Source organism: Pipistrellus kuhlii, unplaced genomic scaffold, assembly GCF_014108245.1.
Source record: "Pipistrellus kuhlii isolate mPipKuh1 unplaced genomic scaffold, mPipKuh1.p scaffold_m20_p_1, whole genome shotgun sequence".
Taxonomy (NCBI): domain Eukaryota; kingdom Metazoa; phylum Chordata; class Mammalia; order Chiroptera; family Vespertilionidae; genus Pipistrellus; species Pipistrellus kuhlii.
In genome coordinates, this window is record NW_023425404.1 from 191,542,341 (window position 1) to 191,561,175 (window position 18,835).

An 18,835-nucleotide genomic window follows, 5' to 3' on the forward strand; every position below is an offset into this window, starting at 1 on the left:
GGGAGGGAGGAGGAAGGGGGGAGGGAGGGAGGGAGGAGGGGGAGGAGGGAGGGAGGGGGGGGAGGGAGGGAGGGGAGGAGGGAGGGAGGGGGGGAGGGAGGGAGGGGAGGAGGGAGGGAGGGAGGGAGGGCGGGCCTCTCTGGAAGCATGTTAGTCTTTGTGGGATGGGGCACTGTCCCCAGACTGAGGACCAGGAGAAGGAACTCCCAGATTCACGGCCACGGCCAGGAGGCAGGTGTCAATGCCTGTTCCTCTCTTCCAGGTCTCCAGGCTGGAAGAATTCATCCAGCAGAGTAAGGGATGTCCCCGGAGAGGCGAGGACGGGCCCCCGGTGCCTGACTGCCCGCCCCGCGGCTGCGCGGAGCCCCAGGTGAGCCGGCCCCTCCGGCTGTACTGAAGGACCTCTCTCTGTGTCCCAGTGGCACACGCTGGCGCTGATGGGCTTTTTTACTGTTCCCCTCAGAGCTGCCAATCCCCTGGGGAAAAATAAATCACTACAAAGTCCTTCTGCAATAGCCATGAACAAAAGAGAGCCCCAACACTGCCGCGAGGGGTGTGGGAGAGAGCAGGCTTGTCAGATGGGTCTTCTCTCCTGCTGAGGGCAGCCTGCCCGGCAGAGAAAGCGGCCTGGACCCAGAGGGGCCTTGGGTTCTGCTCAGCGCGAAGCCTGAGAGTCACAACAACGCCCAGGCCGCCTCCCGCCACCTCCCTCCACCTCCCTGTTATCACCTGCTCCCCGGCTAGCCTGCTCGCTCGCTGCCCTATGAGGGATGCTGCTCCAGGGCAGACACTGGTGCCCGTTAGTGTCTCTGTTGGCTCCGGTGGCTGTATACCCTTCCTGGAGTGTCATGGTGACCCGTCACACCCTTGGTGGCTTAGAGCACAGACAGAAGCGTGGCGTCTCACTTGCTTAGAGGCCAGAAGCCGAAATCAAGGCTGGTTCCTCCAGGAGTCCAGGGGCTCCAAGGGAGGCCCAGCCCCTCCCCTCTCCCAGCTCCTCCCCTCTCCCAGCTCCTCCCCTCTCCCAGCTCCTCCCCTCTCCCAGCTCCTCCCTTAAGGGCTCCGTTTCCAGAGGGAAGCACGGACCCCAGGGCACCCCAGGGCTGCGGGGAACCTCATGAATGTCAGGTCCATTCGGTGCAGCTTTGCATCCCGCTATTCCTTCTTTCGGCGGTCGGTTGTGGGGTTCTGAGCTGGTACTTTGAGCAGACGGCACAGGGAAGGAAAACACATAAACAGAGTTAACGCGATGTGGACATTCAGCTCAGCGCTGTCTCTAGCGGTACATGACCTGGGTGTAAACCGTGCACAGAAAAACAGAGCGCTGCTTCTGCTCCAGACACGCACTGCAGAAGCCTCCGCCCTCCTCCTGGTCAAACGGCAGTCATTTTCTTTTCTTTTCTTTCTTTCTTTTTTTAAAATATATTTTATTGATTTTTTACAGAGAGGGAGAGAGAGGGATAGAGAGTTAGAAACATCGATGAGAGAGAGACATTGATCAGCTGCCTCTTGCACACCCCCTACTGAGGATGTGCCTGCAACCAAGGTACATGCCCTTGACCACAGAATCGAACCCGGGACCTTTCAGTCCACAGGCCGACGCTCTATCCACTGAGCCAAACCAGTTTCGGCAGCGGCAGGTCATTTTCAACCTGTGTTCACACTGGGTCTCCGTCCTCCAGGCAGTTCACTCTCCCAGACTGCTTCTGTTTTAAAGAAATGCCCTGGAAGGGAGCGTTCAAAGTCATTCTCAAGGGCAGCTGACCACCTTTCAAAGATGCTTTATGTACATCTTAAAATCGAACCCCTAATGCGCTGGGGTTTGGCCGAGAGGATTACAGGGGACTGTAATAGGTCCTGTAAAGTCACTTACATTTAGAGAATGTTCAGTAGTTTTGAGAAGTGCCTTCCTGTGCTCAGGATGGCTCTGTCCCCTCTCAGGGGAGGGAGCTTCCTGCATTTGCTGAGATCCCGTTTCCCACTGTTCCCAGAGGCTGCATGAGGGAGTGGACACTGCAGCCCATGGCTACCATCCTGCCTCCACCATGTCCTGCTCCACCACCCCCGTCCACCTCTCTTCAGTCAGGTCACCCCACCTTCCTGAGCCTCTGTCCTCCTCTGTGAACAGAAAAGGAGAGGCAGAGGGGAGGATGAGTCCTGCATCTCTTCTGTGTGACCTTGGAAACGCGAATTTATCTCTTCTGGCCTCCAGTTTCTCATTTCAAAATGTATCAACTACAACTCTCTGCTGCCACAAAAAGAGAAAGAAACTCTATTGGTGTCCTATTGCTGCTGTAACAAATGACCATAAACTGGGTGGCTCAACACAACACAGCTCTTGTCCTACGGTTCTGGAGGTCCGCAGTCCTCCCATGAGGTGCTGGTGGGGCTGTTTTCCTGAGTGTTAACTCTGAGGGCATCTAGTCAGCGTCTGTCTTTCTCTTGTTCTCTTTCCTCCTGCCTCCTAACACCACGTTCCCACTGACCGGTCCAGCTCTGAGCAGGGGCCTCTAGTCCAGTCAGCTGTGGACCAGGGCGGGTTCACAGGGTCCAGAATGGCTGCTGTGCCAGGCCATCGCTGCCATCCCAGGCAGGGTGGAGGGGAGACTGGTACGCCCCACCAGGGGGCCGGTGCCAGCTCGGAGGAGGAGCTGGGCAGATGGCACAGGTGTCCCCTGCTGTGCCCAGTGTGATCTTCCTCCCACTTTCCCCACAGGCCCCCGAGGAGCTCTTGGAAAAGGAGTCCGGCCAGGGCCTCCAGACCCAGCAACAGGCCCTCCAGCTGGAACGCCCGGCCTTGGAGGAGAAGGTCCCACAAGAGGCCCAGGGGGAGCAGGCGAGGATGCAGGCTCCGCAGGCTCTGCTGCTAGGTACACACCAGCCACACCCCTGAGGGGTCCGCATGGGGAGCCAAGGGCCGTGGGAGGCCGGGCTGGGGGGTGGGGTGGTAGAGGTAGGCGGGCAGCAGGTGGAAGAGGCACACAGGCCAGAACAACTCTCCTGGCTCTGCCAGCAGCTAGTTGTGAGACCTGGGGACCTGGGGTGGGTCACCCTCAGCCGCATCTTCCTTTTTCATAAAATGGAGTTACAATTGCCCTGCCTCATAGGGGTGTAATGTGAATTTGGGGAGATATTGCATAGAGAACACCAAACACAGCATGGGCCCAGTGAAGGATCATTCTCATTGTTACTGAACATATCTGCACTTTCTGGGATTGCCTCAATCTCTCATTCCATTCTGGAGATTTCTGCAAACCTGGGGGGCTGAGGCCTTCCCTGTCTGAGACACACCTGACCTGCAGGAGAGGTCAGTGGGCAAGGGGTGTGAAGGTGAGTGATACACTGGGATGGGACCGAGATATGCTGGATCGGTGGGTGGGTGGATGGATGAGTAGATCTATGGATGGATCGGTGGGGAGATACTGTAGATGGGACAGAGGATGGACAGGTGGACAGAGAGATGGATAACTGGGTTTGTAGGGGGATGGATGGATGGATGAATAATTGGATGGTTGAGTGAGTGGTGGGAGAAGAGGGGAAGGTAATGAATACACTACAGTTGATGCTTTGCTAAAAGGTTTTATTGCCATTTTGTGGTAAAGGATTTTAAAAAATGGGCAGTGTCTGGATTCTTCTTCTTTTTTTTTTTTTTTTTTTTTAAAGAAAAGCTATAGAAGTTACTTTATTAAAATTCTATTGAGGAGAAAACATGACCAGGTCAGTTTTTCAGCATAATGTCATCAGAATATATTAAGCTCTTATATGTGTTTAATATACTATACATTTTGAGAGACGCTTAGTAGGCATATGGGAAACCTTTCACAGCTAATACACTTTCACAATATCATAGATTTTCACTCTAGACATCATTCATTTATTTTACAAATATTGCTATGTACTGAGGTCCATGCTGGTGCTTACCTTATAGCTTATGGAATTATTGGGACCATATTTCAAAAGTCACTTGCAATAACTAAAATGTAGTCTCAAAATCCCGTAAGAGAAAAGTACTAAATTTGCTAGTCCTAAAAATTATATTCTTTAAAAAAAAAAAAGTCACTGAATAGCGTGCACTCTATTCAAAAATAGTCATTTTGAAAGGATTGCTTCCTCTGACTTTCAATCACAGCAGCGCACACCTAGAACCCAGCACCATCCTCAGGGGAGAAATGTGAGTTTCTGGCTGTTCCTCTCCTTAGTTCAGGAGGGCATGTCTGTTTCTCCTGGTGATTCTGGTTTTGCTCGGTTCTGTTGGGATAATGTGCCATCTCTTGCCCCCACATTCCACCCCAGGGGAAGGGTCACGTTCTGTCCCTTTAAGAGTTGGCATAAACGTCAACATTTCAGACTGGGAGACCTGCAACCCCAGAAGAGGTGCTTGTCCCTGTTCTCCTCTCGGTCCGTGGACGTGGTGCTGAGGCTCAGAGTTGCCTCGGGGTTCAGTGCCGGTTCAGGCTGCCCCACCCGAACCCTCCGCCTTCCTGACACCCGGCAGGGTCTCCGAGGCGGTGCCGAGGGACGGAGAACCACTGGGCACGTGGAATCCCCACTCCACAACTGCCTCGCTGTGTGGCTCTGGGCTCCTCGCTCAACCTCTCTGAGCCCCAGGTCCCACCCCACAAAAAGGGGCTAGGATGGTTGGAGGGCTTCTGGGAACAGTTCACTGGGGGTTCAGCGCTGCAAATGGAACTCTTGTCGCTGTCGTCTTGAAATAAGTTTGGAGAGCGTGACCCAAAGCCTGCAGCAGCGCCTACCCCGGGACAGACACCAGCCTCCCGGGGCACCTGACCTTGGCTGAGTGTCCCTGACCTTCCCTGCACACACCTGACCTTGACTGCGCTTCCTCCGCAGAGTCCCTGCGGCAGGAGCTGTGGGAGCAGAAGGCCGCCTGCTCCGAGCACCAGCAGGACTTGGAGGCGTTGCAGGCTGAGCTGAGGGCCCTGGGCAGCTCTGACCGGCAGCAGCCTGTCCCCCCGGGTGCAGGGGGCAGCGAGGGCCTCGCCAGCACCACAGAGGTCAGCGCCCTGTCCCCCCTTCCCCCACACACACACCCTTGTCCCCCCCCCCCGTCCCTCCCCAACACACACACCCCCCTTTCCAAGCGGGGAAGGAGAGGCCGGGTATTTGTCTGAAACGGGAGCACCCTTCTGCCTCCGCTAGGCCAGTGGTCGGCAAACTCATTAGTCCACAGAGCCAACTATCGACAGCACGACGATTGACATTTCTTCGGAGAGCCACGTTTTTTAACCTTAAACTTCTTCTAACGCCACTTCTTCAACATAGACGCGCCCAGGCCGTGGTGTTTTGTGGAAGAGCCGCACTCAAGGGGCCAAAGAGCCGCATGTGGCTCGCGAGCTGCAGCTTGCCGACCACGGTGCCAGGGGGTCCCTCGCTCCCCTCTTCGTAAAGCCAAACACGGATTTCGAGTTCTGCGTGTTGTTTTTCATTCAGACCCAGCAGCCTCTCGGGGAGCTGGCACCAGACAGGGCTTAGAGGCAGCCAGTCCGCGCCCCCCACCCTCCCTTTTCAGGGCTGCAGGGCCTGTCTCTGAGCTCCTCCCCCCTCTAGGCCTCCCTGCTCCCCTGGTGGGAGCAGCCTCGCCCCCCAGCTCAGAGCTCACTCTCCATGAGCTTCCCGCCCTGCTTGCTCATCCCTGATGCCCACCGAGCTGGGCGGCACAGGGGGCTCCTGGGAGCCAGGCCTCTGGCCCCGCCCTGCCTCAGCATTCACACTGGCCCATGGCCCTCGTGCTCCCCGCTGCCACTGCCGTGTCCGCCTTTGCCCCCCTGAACACCTCTCCCCTGGCTCCCTCCTCCTCGCAGGGCGGGGACGGCGCAGGCCCCCTGAAGGGCACCGCCCAGCAGCCTCCCAGCGAGGCTGGCCTCCTCTGGGAGAACGCCCAGCTCCAGGACACCGTGCGGCAGCTGCAGGCCCAGGTGGAGCAGCACCAGCAGGAGGCGCTGCAGCTCCGCGACCAGCGCAGGTCTGTCTGCGGCCTCAGAGCTCCCCTCCCTTTTTCCCTCCCCTCCCTCCGGGGCCACTTGGGGAGCCCGATCCCCCCAGAGCACCTCCCCAGAGAAAATACTCCCCAACCCGCTAGCACGTCACTGGCATTACTCCCTTGACACAGGGATTAGCCCCTGAAATAGAGGCGGGAACTCAATTTCTCTACAAATCCGGGCATTCATGGAATCAGACCTAAGGATACCAAAGGTTTTATCTTCAAAACCAGCCTCAGGGAGACAGCGCTGGGTGCCCTTACCTCGCTGTGTTTGGGGGAGTCCGCTAACCTCTCCAAGACTGTCTTCTGTGGGGGAGATGGCACCGCCTCGCAGGGCTGCTGGGACAGCAGGGAAATGTGTGAGGGGCCCCTGGCATGGGGAGCACTCGGTAGACTGTGGCATCACCATTACCTGCTCCAGATTGGATAGCTCGTTATCAGTCCTGAGTTCACAGCCCGCCCCTACCCCCCACTTCTTGGAAAGTTCACGAGGACAATTTTAACTTCATTAACGACAATTTTAACTTCATTAACGGCTGTAGGACTTTTCAGGCTGTTTCTTCTTGAGGGAGCTCTGGCAGTTCATATCTCCCAGGGATTTTGTCCATTTTATCTGTTGTGCAAGTGAAACACTCATCTGAGAACAGCTATGAGCCCTGACCGGTTTGGCCCAGTGGAGAGAGAGCCGGCCTGTGGACTGAAAGGTCCCAGGTTCGATTCCGGTCAAGGGCATGTACCTTGGTTGCGGGCACATTCCCAGTAGGGGTGTGCAAGAGGCAGCTGGTCGATGTTTCTAACTCTCTATCCCTCTCCCTTCCTCTCTGTAAAAAATCAATTAAAAAAAAATAGCTATCAGCCCACCTGGCCAAGCTGAGACACCTCCATTTCAGTTAGGGACTCACCACGTGACACTGAATAAGGAGGTGGGGCAGGGTAAGGGCTCCTCACCATTTTGGGGGACAGCCCCCTCCAGTTCAGAAAACAGTGGTCCCTCCCCTGGGAGAAGAATGTAGTCACACAAACATAAGCACATACTTTCTTTTCATTTTCTTTTTTTAATATTATTGATTATTTTATTTTATTTTATTTTATTTTTTACAGAGAGGAAGGGAGAGAGATAGAGAGCTAGAAACATTGATGAGAGAGAAACATTGACCAGCTGCCACTTGCACACCCCGTACTGGGGATGTACCCGCAACCAATATACAATACATGCCCTTGACTGGAATCGAACCTGGGACTCTTCAGTCCACAGGCAGACGCTCTATCCACTGAGCCAAACCGGTTTCGGCTACACCTACTTTCTGAGGGTGACACACCCCTGAGGCTTGTGGGTAGGTTAAGGCAAAGTGATGGCTGATGGCTGGACTCCTGCTTTGGGCTACAGACTGTTCTGAACACGTCTGAACAGGGTCATGCTTGCAACAGCCCTGGAAGGTAGCCACCGCGGCCACCTCCCCTTAACAGAGAAAGACAGTGAGCCGAAGGTCACGCAGCTGGGAAGTGATGGGCGAGGCCGCCGATGGACATGGCACCCTAGCTCTACCCGCTGCTCTCGTGGAGGACCCCCCTTCCCTCCCTTCCCCCCCCCCCCCCCCCGCCTTTCCTCCTGGACTGGCGATCTCCCAGGTCTCAGAGTCCAACTGTCAGGAATTCTACAGAAGCTCTGCACCCAGACTTCCCAGGGCCCCCCTCCAGAGCTGCCTCTACTCCTGCCGCCCCCCCCCCCAAGGCTGTTCTTCACGGAATGAGGAGGTTTTCCCTCATGGAATGCTGGGTGGGAGTGCTGAGAAGGGGCCCCACGAGGGGGGGCTTATCCTGGACCCCACACCTCACACACCCCAGGCTCCTTCCCACGGTGTCCTGACCTCGGATGCATAACCTGCCTGTACCCATTGTCTCCAACCCTGGCCACCCAGCAGGAGGGGGGAGAAAGCCCCAGTGCCTGAAAGGCGGGTCCCTAGGCTGGGTCAGTCCAGCTGTGCTTCCATCCGCTGCAGGCAGCTGGAGGAGGACCAGCAGGCCCAGCAGGCCCGGGAGGTGGAGATGCTGCGCCAGGAGCATCGGAAGGAGATGCAGGCCATGGTGGCCGACTTCAGCAGCGCTCAAGCCCGGCTCCAGGCCCAGCTGGCTGCCCTGGAAACCGAGTAAGTGAGGCCTCGGCCCCCAAGTTACGGGGGCAGGGGGAGAGTAGAGGGGATTCTCCTAGTTTTAAAACTAAAAATCCTGAGTTCCAGGAAGCACCTCAGCCCCTGAGGAGCTGAGAAAGTGTGTCTCCTGTCATGTTAGGACCCTGCAGTCCTCCTCTGTGCGGGAGGGAATCAGTGAGGAGTGAGACTGCCTCATGGGCTCGGTTTGGTCCTCACACTGGGAAGAAATCAGAAGGATCAAGGCTGCCTTTCTTATTACCATTGGCCCTCTTCCAACACACATCATCTCATTTTTAAAAAATTATATTTTATTGATTTTTTTTTTTTACAGAGAGGAAGAGAGAGGGATAGAGTTAGAAACATCAATGAGAGAGAATCATCGATCAGCTGCCTCTTGCACACCCCCTACTGGGGATGTGCCCGCAACCAAGGTACATGCCCTTGACCGGAATCGAACTTGGGACCTTTCGGTCTGCAGGCCGATGCTCTATCCACTGAGCCAAACCGGTTTTGGCCACACATCATCTCATCTAACCTTCAGAGCGGTCCTGCAAGGTGGAAATGATTATTCCTATGGACAGACTAGAGGCCTGGTACACGGATTCATGCATGGGTAGGATCCCTTAGCTTAGCCTGCACCTTCTTGCATGAGTAGGGACCCCTTAGGCGCAGGGGTCCTCAAACTTTTTAAAGTGGGGGCCAGATCACGGTCCCTCAGAGAGCTGGAGGGCCGGACTATATGAACTACTAATTCCTACTGTAACACCTTGGCTGCGCTCACTGCCCAAAAAACCTGGCGGGCTGGATCAGACTCCTCTGCGGGCCACATGTGGCCCCCGGGCCATAGTTTGAAGATGCCTGCCTTAGGGGATGTGGGACTGCTGGGGATCCGGCTGACACTGGCAGTCAGACATCCCCTGAGGGATGTAGCCGTGCCGAAGCAGCAGGCGGCTGGGGAGGAGCCCGAGCCAGGGCCTGGTGCCCCACCACTCCTGCTCATCCCAGCTCCGCTGCGCCTGCTGCCGCTGCTTGGTAGTGCTGCAGGAGTGCACTGACCATGAGGGGGAAGCTCCTGCATTGAGCGTCTGCCCCCTGGTGGTCAGTGCACTTCATGGTGATCGGTTGTCCTGGTTGTTCCAGTCATTCCGGTCGTTCCAGTTGACTGGTTGTAAGGGTTGCCTAGGCTTTTATGTATATATTATAGACTAGAGGCCTGGTGCATGAAATTTGTGCATGTGGGGGAGGTTCCTCAGCCCGGCCTTCACCCTCTCACAATCCTGGACTCCTCCCGGACTCCTGGGATTGGGCCTAAACTGGAAGTCATATATCCCTCTTGCAATCCAGGACTGCTGGCTCCTAACCACTGGCCTGCCTGCCTGATCTCCCCTAACCCTCACTGCCTGCCTGATCACCCCTAATTGCTTGCCTGCCTGCCTGCCTGATCGCCTCTAACAATCTCTGCCTTGGCCCCCGCCACCATGGCTTTGTCTAGAAGGACGTCCGGAATGAAGTCTGGAAAGTTGTTTGGCTGTCCAGTCTTATTAGCATGTTATGCTTTTGTTATTATAAATAATACCAAAGGCAGCAATGTATTCATTCAACAAATGTTCATTCAGGGCTCTGGATTATGGAGGGAACAAACCAAAGACTATGCTCTCATAGAACTCACAAATAATAATGGGGATGGTAACAAGAAATAAAGAAATATTTAACTTCATATTGGTAGTGCAAGTGCTGAAAGAAAAACAGCATCAGTTTCTCGAGAGTGGCTAGGGTGGGCACCGAAGGCCTCTTTAGGGAGGTGACATCTATGCACGGGGGGGAGGGAATGGGAGAGCCATCTGGAGAAAGAGCATCTCAAGCAGACAGAACAGCAGGTGCAAAGGCCCGGGGGCCTGCCTCCTAAGCCTGAGCAGCCAGAAGGCCCAGGTGGCTTCCGCGGAGTGAGCGAGAGGGTGAGCAGTAGGAACAGGTTGGTGGGGTAATGCCAAGGGACAAAGGAAATTCTACGGTGAGCGGGGAGGAGGGTGGACATATTCAGAACACACGGGGAGCCATGGCAAGTAGGCAGAAGTCACACGGTCTGACTCACGTTCTCTGGCTGCTTAGAGACTGGCAGATCGGGTGCTGGCATCAGGGAGACCAGACCCAGCAGCACTAAGTGAATTTAAGTGTCACCTGTCTGACCCTTGGCTTGCGCTCTTAAAAACCCTCCTCCACTGTCTCCAACACGAAGCAAAGCACCCGAAATCTAGAGCGGAAGCTTTTACCACCTTCCCTCTGATGGGTACTGGCCGCGGGCCAGGCATTCATTGAATCCACCGAGTGTCACGCCCATTTTAAAGGAGCTGCTGAGGCTCAGGCGAAATGCGTACCCAAGGTCACAGCGAGAAAAAAAGCAGAGCTGGGATTAGAGCCCAGCTCACCTCGCCCCGAAATCCTCGCCTATTATCCACCGACCGCAGGCAGTGCGTCATCTGCAGCCCCAGCCCTCCCTCTCCCCCACCATCCAGAGAGTTCTTTCTCAGCTTCAGGCTGAAAGAGCTGCGGGTACCAGCTGCCCTCACGGCTCTGCACACGCCACACTCCAGGTCGGCCAGCAGATGGCGCCAGAGCCACGTCGGTATCAGCAGAGCCTTGGGCATTGCCAGGTGGGGGCACTTTCCTGCTGAGGCCGCCTCTCTCAAACAGCCCTGGTTCCTGAAGCCCCACTGCGTGCAGCATCTGTGTGCACACGTTCACCATCGGTTCCTGGGCCGTGCAGCCCTGAGGGGACGGACAGCGGTCACACTGGGAGTTGGGATCCTGGGCTCCACCCCGAGCTCTGCAGCCAGCTCACTGGGTGACCTTGGGCAAGCTCTCTGGACCTCAGTTTCCCCTTTTGTGCACAGAGAGAGTGGCGTCCCTACCATGCCATCACCTCTTCTCCCTGCGCGTGGTTGAGTAGTGGCAGGGAGGGGCTAACGGCATGTGTGCTTGAAACAGACTGAAGGGTTCCGGAGAGAAGCCGGGGAAGAGGGCATCTAGGCCAGAGGACGTGCAGCTCATAGGCCGCCTGCAGACCCGCCTGAAGGAGAGAGAGGAGATCATCAAGCAGCTCACGGTGAGGCTGTTGGCGGCCAGGGGGCCCTGAGTGGGTGCCTGGGGGTTCCTGGGGGGAGGGGAGAGAAGGGAGGGGGGGAGGGAGGGAGAGAGGGAGGGAAGAGGCATTCCCCGCACCTGGCACTTCACTGGGCACCTCCAGTTTTAATGCTGATAACCATAAAACAACCTTACAAAGAGCCCTGGTTATTTTTCCATTGTACACAAGAATGCATGTTCACTAAATAATAATAATAATAATAATAATAATAATAATAACAACAACACTGGAAAATAGAAGGCAAAAAAGTCTCTCTGCTCCCAGGCCCCACAGCATCTGCCCATGGCTGATATCACTCTGGTTTTTATTAGCCAACAGCATTTGGGAAGCTCTAGAATGGCTCGCCTTATGTTTGAATTTCAGTAGATTCAAGCAAGCCCATTACTCAATGTGGATCTTCCGTAAAAATGACCGCCTGTTTTCCAGCGAGCAAATCCACCCCCTGGGGCCCTTGAAGAGAAAAGCTGTCTTCTCTGCTTCTGTGTCAGGCATCCACCAAGGCCTGGTAGCCATTTATTTACAGACTAGAGGCTGGGTGCACAAGATTGGTGCATCGGGGCGGGGGGGGGGGGGGGGGAGGACGGGGAAGCCTCAGCCCGGCCTGAGCCCTCTTGCAGGCCAGGACCCCTCAGGGGATGTCAGACATCCCTCTTGCAGTCTGGGGCTCTCTCAGCTCCTTACTGCCTGCCTGCTGCCCTTGCCAGCCCTGAGCCTGGCTTACCACCAGGGGACAGCTCTGGCGTTGAGTGTCTGCCCCTTGGTGGTCAGTGCGTGTCATAGCGACCAGTTGTTCCCCTGTTCAGTGGATTTGCATTTTATACTACTATTATATAGGATAATGCAGAAGGCAAGAAAAAGTGGCACACATTAACAACGTTAGCCAGATAGGGACTGCACCTGAGGGTCTGCTTGCTTTGCCTCCTTATTAACTTTCTGCACCTTAATTGTTAACTGTCCTCAGTGCCCTTCTCAGATGCTGGGAGCACCTGGATCTCTAACTTCCCCAAGTAAGTTGACTAGATTGTCCAGGTGTTGGCGGGACAGTCCTGATTTCTAACAATTTTTCCTGCGTCCTGCGGCGTTTTAAAAAAGTCTCGATTTTTGGAAAGAATCTTTCCAATGTTTCCAATCTTTCAAAAAATCGGGACTTTTTAAAAACTCCGCGGGGCAGGGGAAAAATTGTTAGAAATCAGGACTGTCCCGCCAACACCTGGATGGTCTGGTCACCTTACCTTAAGGCAGTGTTTCCCAAACTTTTGACATATGTGAACCCCTTCTATAATTTTCGTAACGCTGAGCACCCCTCGTACTCATGAGGACGTATCATAGAATTAGGTGCAGCTAAGCACGGTGCAGTGCATACCCCCACCAAACTCTTCCCGTACCCCGGGGGGTACGCATACCACACTTTGGGAAACACTGCAAGGCATTCCCAATAAGCTGGCCCATTGCTTTAGGAGAGGGGAGGGGGACACAGAGACTCCAGGAGTAAAGGTGCTTCCTCTCAGCTTCCCTGGCTGGCAGCTGGGTTCCCCCTGGCTCCCCTCCCCTCCCCAGGATGTCCTTCTCTCTGTCCCCACCCTCACACAGCCACCGGGTGCGGGTGCCGTGTGGTTAGGCTCGTTGAGACGCAGTTGTGCTGTTTTGCCAGGAGGAGAGGAGATTTCACTACGCAGCATTCCCCAGCGCCATGTCCCATCGGAATCGGTCCTTCTCTTTCAGCCCTCACCCAGGGTATTTGACCCCTTCCACGAAGGTAGGTCGGTTCTGCTGGTTCTGGTACATGGCACCATCTGCTGGTTTCATTTTCCTAAGGCACCTGCAGCGGATTTACCAACGACCGAGAGACAGTCAAAAGGATGCTCTCTAAGACCCACCGAAAATAACCCGTGCTTAAACAGTGTTCATAGCTAGCTAGAAAGACAATATGTATTTTTATTTTTCATGGTGTTTTTTGTCTTTTCTAAAATTTCTGTAAATAAATGTGTCACTATTAATAGTGGTTCTATCAATAATTGGTGGTAGGAAGAAGGGTGAGAAGAGCAGGAATCCTCCACTTTTTAACATTTTTTTCCTTATATACTTATGGAGTTTGTTACAGTAAGAATATTCACCAACTCTCTCATTTGCTATCACAAATCCTAAAAACTCAAAAACATATTTTTAATAGCTTGCAGAACAGTAAACCTAATCTCAGCTGAACTGATATAAGATCACTTATGATTTTTATATATCCTTCTTACTGTGACAAAATATAAGTTTCACTTCAGAAATAGTCATGCATTTGAGGACAAGATGGGTCCAGCCCCTGCTGGGGGTGTTATGTGGCCTTTTAGAATAGAAACAAAGGTCTTTGAATTACACATCTGTCCCCAGGAATTTCAGATAAGAGATTGTGGACATGTGTGTTTGTTTGTTTTTTTAAACACAAAGTAGATTAGAGGGGAAAATGCTTTGAAAAATAATATGGAAGTATGTAAATAAAAGTACTGCGTCCTCATGGCATGGTTTTGGTTGGGTGGGTCTTACTTTTTTTACAGAGAGGAAGGGAGAGGGATAGAGAGCTAGAAACATTCATGAGAGAGAAACATCAATCAGTTGCCTCCTGCACACCTCCTACTGGGGATGTCCCCGCAACCAAGGTACATGCCTTGACTGGAATCGAACCTGGGGCCCTTCAGTCCACAGGCCGACGCTCTTATCCACTGAGCAAACCTGTTAGGGCTGGGTGGGTCTTACTTACTTCCATAATAACACCTGTTTGGCCCGATGCTAAGAGGCCTGTCCTTTAACACGAACAGAAAAAGAAGATGGAGGACGTGCCCAGCCGAGTGGTCAGCGTGCCCAACCTCGCCTCCTACGCGAAGAACTTTCTGAGCGGGGACCTGAGCTCCAGGATCAGCGCCCCGCCAATCACCAAGTCCCCCAGCTTGGACCCAAGCCCCGGGGGCGGCCGGCCTTACAAGCCCACCCAGCCTCTAGATGTGAAGGCGGCCACCAGGTAGGGGCAGGCGCTGTGATTCCTTTTCCCATAACAGGAGGGGAACTGGAATTCCGTTCTGGCACCTGTGCAATCGGGACAGATACAAATATCAGGACAGATACAAAGAGCAGCAGGTCAAGCCCTGCCTGGGAAAACCCAGTCCCGCAAACGGAAGGCTGTCTAAGAGCAGAGAAATGTGCCATTCTTCAGAAGAGGGACTATTCCCGGTACCACATTCCAGGAAGCCCTATCCTCCTGCCCCCTTTTTTTCATGGTTAGACAAGAGGCATTGAATTCATTCAGAGGCAACATTTTTAATTCTGGGCTTAGAAGTTTGCATTTCAGAAAGGGCCACTCCTAAAATGTTCCTTTTCCTAAGGCCCTGCCTACCTTGTGGCAATTTATTTATTTGTCTTCTACAACTGAAACTTTGTAGCCTGGAGTGGAGCCAAGCCTCATGCTCGCTCTGTGGTGGCAGCCATTTCTGTTGGAATTTGTGTGTCTTCTATAATTGAAGCTTTATAGCCTGGAGTGGAGGCCTAGGCCCACCAGGGCTGCAGAAGCTTGGCTTTCTCCATCACCCGGGGAAACCCTAGACTCCTCCTCTTCCAGCTCAGGGCCTACCTTCATTTCTGTTAGAATTTATTTACCTTCTACCGTGTTTCCCCGAAAATAAGACCTACTTACAGGTTTCCTTCTGAGTGAAATATAAGGCATCCCCCCAAAAAATAAGCCCCCCCCCCCCAGGAGTCACAAGAAATTCACCAGAAATTGGATTGTTATGATGATGTTCCAGAAGATGATGACATGATTGTCATTGAATAAATGAGTAAATTCTTGATACTGTAGGATTCACAGTTTGTCTGGTTTGTGTTGACAACTACCGTACTACCGTACCGTATACAGGTAATAAATTTCCTTTATTTTCATTTAACAATAAATGTGTACCGTATTCTTCTTCATGGAAAAATAAGACATCCCCTGAAAATAACACGTAGCGCATCTTTGGGAGCAAAAATTAATATAAGACACTGTCTTATTTTTGGGGAAACGGTATAATTGAAACTTTGTACCCTTGAGTGGAAGCCTCCACCAGCAAGGGTGTGCAGAAAGCTTGGCTTCCTCCATTCCAGGGAAACCCAAGCCTCCCTCCTGCTCTCTGTGGCCGTAGCCATCTTGGTTGGGGTTAATTTGCATACTTGCTTTTTAATTGGCTGGTGGGCGTGGCTGGTGGGTGTGGCTGGTGAGTATAGCAGAGTGACGGTTAATTTGCATGTTACTCTTTTATCAGATAGGATTTGTATATATTATATTTGTGCCTGGAATAAATGTTACAAATATGCCTCATGATCTTAAGTGAAACAACGGAGAACGTTTGGTTTTCAAATCAGGAATTAGACATTCCCTTCACCTCTGTCCTTCACAACTGGTTTCCAGAGGCTAATGTTGGCCAGTCACATTCCAGCACTTTTAAGAGTCAAGAAGCAGAAAAGATGGTGGGGTATTAAGATGTTTTCTGAGTAATTTTCAAAACCATCTAATCCTTTTCGTTGTTGTTTTTTGTTCAGGACAGAAGATGGTGAAACAGCGCAACCCAAAGAAGCCCAGCAGAAACAGAGCTGTGCCCACCAGGAGTGGTTCACCAAGTACTTCTCTTTCTGAAGTGACCCTTGGGGTCCATCCCAGAAAGGACATTGGGAAAACATTTCTTTTAAAACATCTGACTGAGGGAATGAACTACAAAACCAATCAACCAAATAACCTGTGTTGTCATTTGATTTGCATCCAATAGCTAAACGCATTTCAGCACTGACATTTCATACTGTTTCACTGTGGCACCGTTCATTGCAAATCCTTGACGTGAGGGTAAAAGGAACCCGTGTTAACCCGAAAACATCATAGGAAAACGTTGTTGATGTCACTCATGACCTGCCTGTAGAATTTTGTGTCCAAAGATTGCGCTCTGCTTTGTGGTTTCTGCAGTCTACTTTGAAAGGGATTTCATTTTCCAGGATGCAACTCAAATCCTCTTGAAAAGTGTTTCTAAGTCAGTGATATAATGTAAGATGCACCTCTAACCTCATGAAGAAGAGGAATAAAACAAAGTTCCAAATCACCAGGAAAGCCAACTTATACACCAAACAAGCAAATGGAAGCTACTAGGACTGAACAGCCAAAGACCTTGACAACTTGGACTTCCTAAATCTGGACATGACGCAGTTAATAGAGGGGATAACACCTACCTCAAAATGGGGCTTTAAGAGGACTAAGCAACATATGGCAATGATGCCAATCACAAATTCAAATTAAGCACTGCCAGGATTTGTGGATAATTGAGCCCCGCCCCGTCATACCTCCGTTTCAGTCTGCAATGTCAACTTGGCCATTTGTGAAGGTTTCTAGATTATCCGTTCTTCCAAGTCAAAGATCTACTGAACCTCTGGTCTCTGGGTTTGGGCCATTTGCCTCATGATGCATTGCTTCCCCGTTGCATGGATGCTTGGTAGGTTACAGGGGACAAGTGCCATCCATGGTGCTGACCTTGCTCAGGCCACACTGAGCTGTTGGACCCTCTGACGAAGCAGTGTGATTTGACAAAACGTTAATATTTTAATGGGAAAAACGTATTCTCAATCCTCTGGTGCTGGCCCATGAACAGTTGTTTATTCTATGCACTGTCAAATCTTTGCTCTTTGAATAAAACTTTAAACAACTGTGCAATAAAAATGGTGTGACTTGTATTGATTTTCCAAAAGAAGGGTGTAATTTGATGAAGACTGAACTTGGAAATGGAAAGTTCACATTGACCTCAATCGGATTTAAAGGTGAATTTACTATCAAAACACATGGCCCCGATAATTTAACTGCTAATACTTGTTACCATACCTGTGACATGCTGTATTATTTTTCAGTATCAAGTATTTTGTAGCTGTCTTTTGCTTCCTGCTTAGTGAGCACTGTAGGATTTTGTATCTTGTTTTAAACACTGCACACAGTTCTACTTTTGTTGACTGAAATATTTCCCCACCACCCTGCAGCTCCTGACTAGCAGAGCAGGCTTCCTTCATTCTGCTGTCCCCTACCTCAGTGCACCTGCTGTAGGGACAGGATTGTACTCAAGACTCTGCACCTGTTTGGACTCCTTTCTTATTGCAGGTGAGTGAAAGATCTTGTTCAATTTCTAGATCTAACACACAATTTCTAACACATTACACATGTGTTAACTAAGTCTTTGCATGCTTCTATCATCATGGGAGTGAGGAGACAAGGGAACTCCCAGCTGAATGCTCATTTCTCATTGAAGGAGGGATTTCTATGATCATCAACCAACCAGCAAGATATCGTTAAAAGGAAAATGATATTTACAAACAGACAAGATTGAAAAATTATTTATTTGCTAGAATTTTTTTGAATTTAATAAAAAAATGGCAATAACTGATACATACATTAATTCGAAGTCTTTTCACTAAGCACCAAGGACAGTTCCTGAACTTTTCACCAAGAACCCCTTTATTATTGAAAGATGCCTAAATCAGTTTGAGTTTTTAATGGAGAAATCCAAAGCTGCCAATCAGAGCTTCTAATCAGTATGAGATGGCCAGGTTAACAACCCTGAAATCATGTTATCTGAGAAAAAACAAAAACAAAACTTAAAGCTTTAACTCACACATGTTCAGTGAGGCGACTAAGTGGCCTCAAGCTGTATACCATACATGCACAAACAATAATGGGTAATAAGTACTATGTACAAGAGACGCATAATACATGATCTCTGTATGTTCAGAGGAAAATAGCCTAATTCTCATGAGGAGCAGACACACATACAAATTACTAACCCTCAAATGAGCACCAAGCAAGGCTGATAGACAGGAAGTGCTGAGTCCCGGGGGGAGGGGAGGCAGCAGGGAGGGCATTTGGAGGCTTGAGGGAGCATTCAGGCACCACTGACAGTGCCTATGGGAAGGGGCCTTCAAGGCTGGAGAAACAAGTCAAGAAATCGAGCCCCAGAGGCACTGCCTCTTCAGTGGCGCTTGTCTGGAGTAAAGGGATGTAAGCTAGCCAGAGACTAAACATCCCAGAAAGGAAAGCTCGTTCAGGGACAGGCAGACACAGCGCCCGTCTCTATTTCCCAGCAGCAGCAGATCCATCAAGAACCGTGTTGGGCAGAAACCGGTTTGGCTCAGAGAATAGAGCGGCACCCTGTGGACTGAAAGGTCCCGGGTTCGATTCCGGGCAAGGGCATGTACCTTGGTTGCAGGCACATCCCCAGTAGGGGGTATGGTATGCAAGAGGCAGCTGATCGATGATTCTCTCTCATCGATGTTTCTAACTCTCTATCCCTCTCTTCCTCTGTAAAAAATCAATAAAATATATATTAAAAAAAAAAGAATCGTGTTGGCCTGTGTGACCACCGAGAGGGTAAGGCTCTTTGTGGAGAGTAAGTCACCTAGGGTCAGTCACCCCGAGGCCCGCCCCCTGGAATCGACACCACCCATTCCCAAGAACCTTCCTTAATGGAAAATTTCTGCTCCACAAAAGCAAAACATAAACAACACAAA

At 51.7% G+C, this 18,835-nt stretch overlaps 1 protein-coding gene and 1 long non-coding RNA gene across 2 annotated transcripts in view; both read left to right on the forward strand.

Moving 5' to 3' along the window:
* Positions 1 to 17,003, forward strand: part of FAM184B (family with sequence similarity 184 member B) — a 48,468-nt gene extending 31,465 nt beyond the window's left edge. Inside the window, exons 7-15 of the mRNA XM_045573885.1 lie at positions 263 to 370; positions 2,717 to 2,870; positions 4,852 to 5,015; positions 5,823 to 5,983; positions 8,002 to 8,148; positions 11,137 to 11,254; positions 12,945 to 13,049; positions 14,095 to 14,294; positions 15,845 to 17,003. Coding sequence (XP_045429841.1) covers positions 263 to 370; positions 2,717 to 2,870; positions 4,852 to 5,015; positions 5,823 to 5,983; positions 8,002 to 8,148; positions 11,137 to 11,254; positions 12,945 to 13,049; positions 14,095 to 14,294; positions 15,845 to 15,938 — 1,251 coding nt within the window. The 3' untranslated portion in view covers positions 15,939 to 17,003. The remainder of the gene's footprint in view (positions 1 to 262; positions 371 to 2,716; positions 2,871 to 4,851; positions 5,016 to 5,822; positions 5,984 to 8,001; positions 8,149 to 11,136; positions 11,255 to 12,944; positions 13,050 to 14,094; positions 14,295 to 15,844) is intronic.
* A 122-nt stretch (positions 17,004 to 17,125) lies between these two features.
* Positions 17,126 to 17,715, forward strand: LOC118708637. The gene is made up of 2 exons (XR_004984684.2): positions 17,126 to 17,432; positions 17,541 to 17,715. It is a non-coding gene; the product is annotated as an uncharacterized LOC118708637 (long non-coding RNA).
* The last annotated feature ends 1,120 nt before the right edge of the window (positions 17,716 to 18,835 follow it).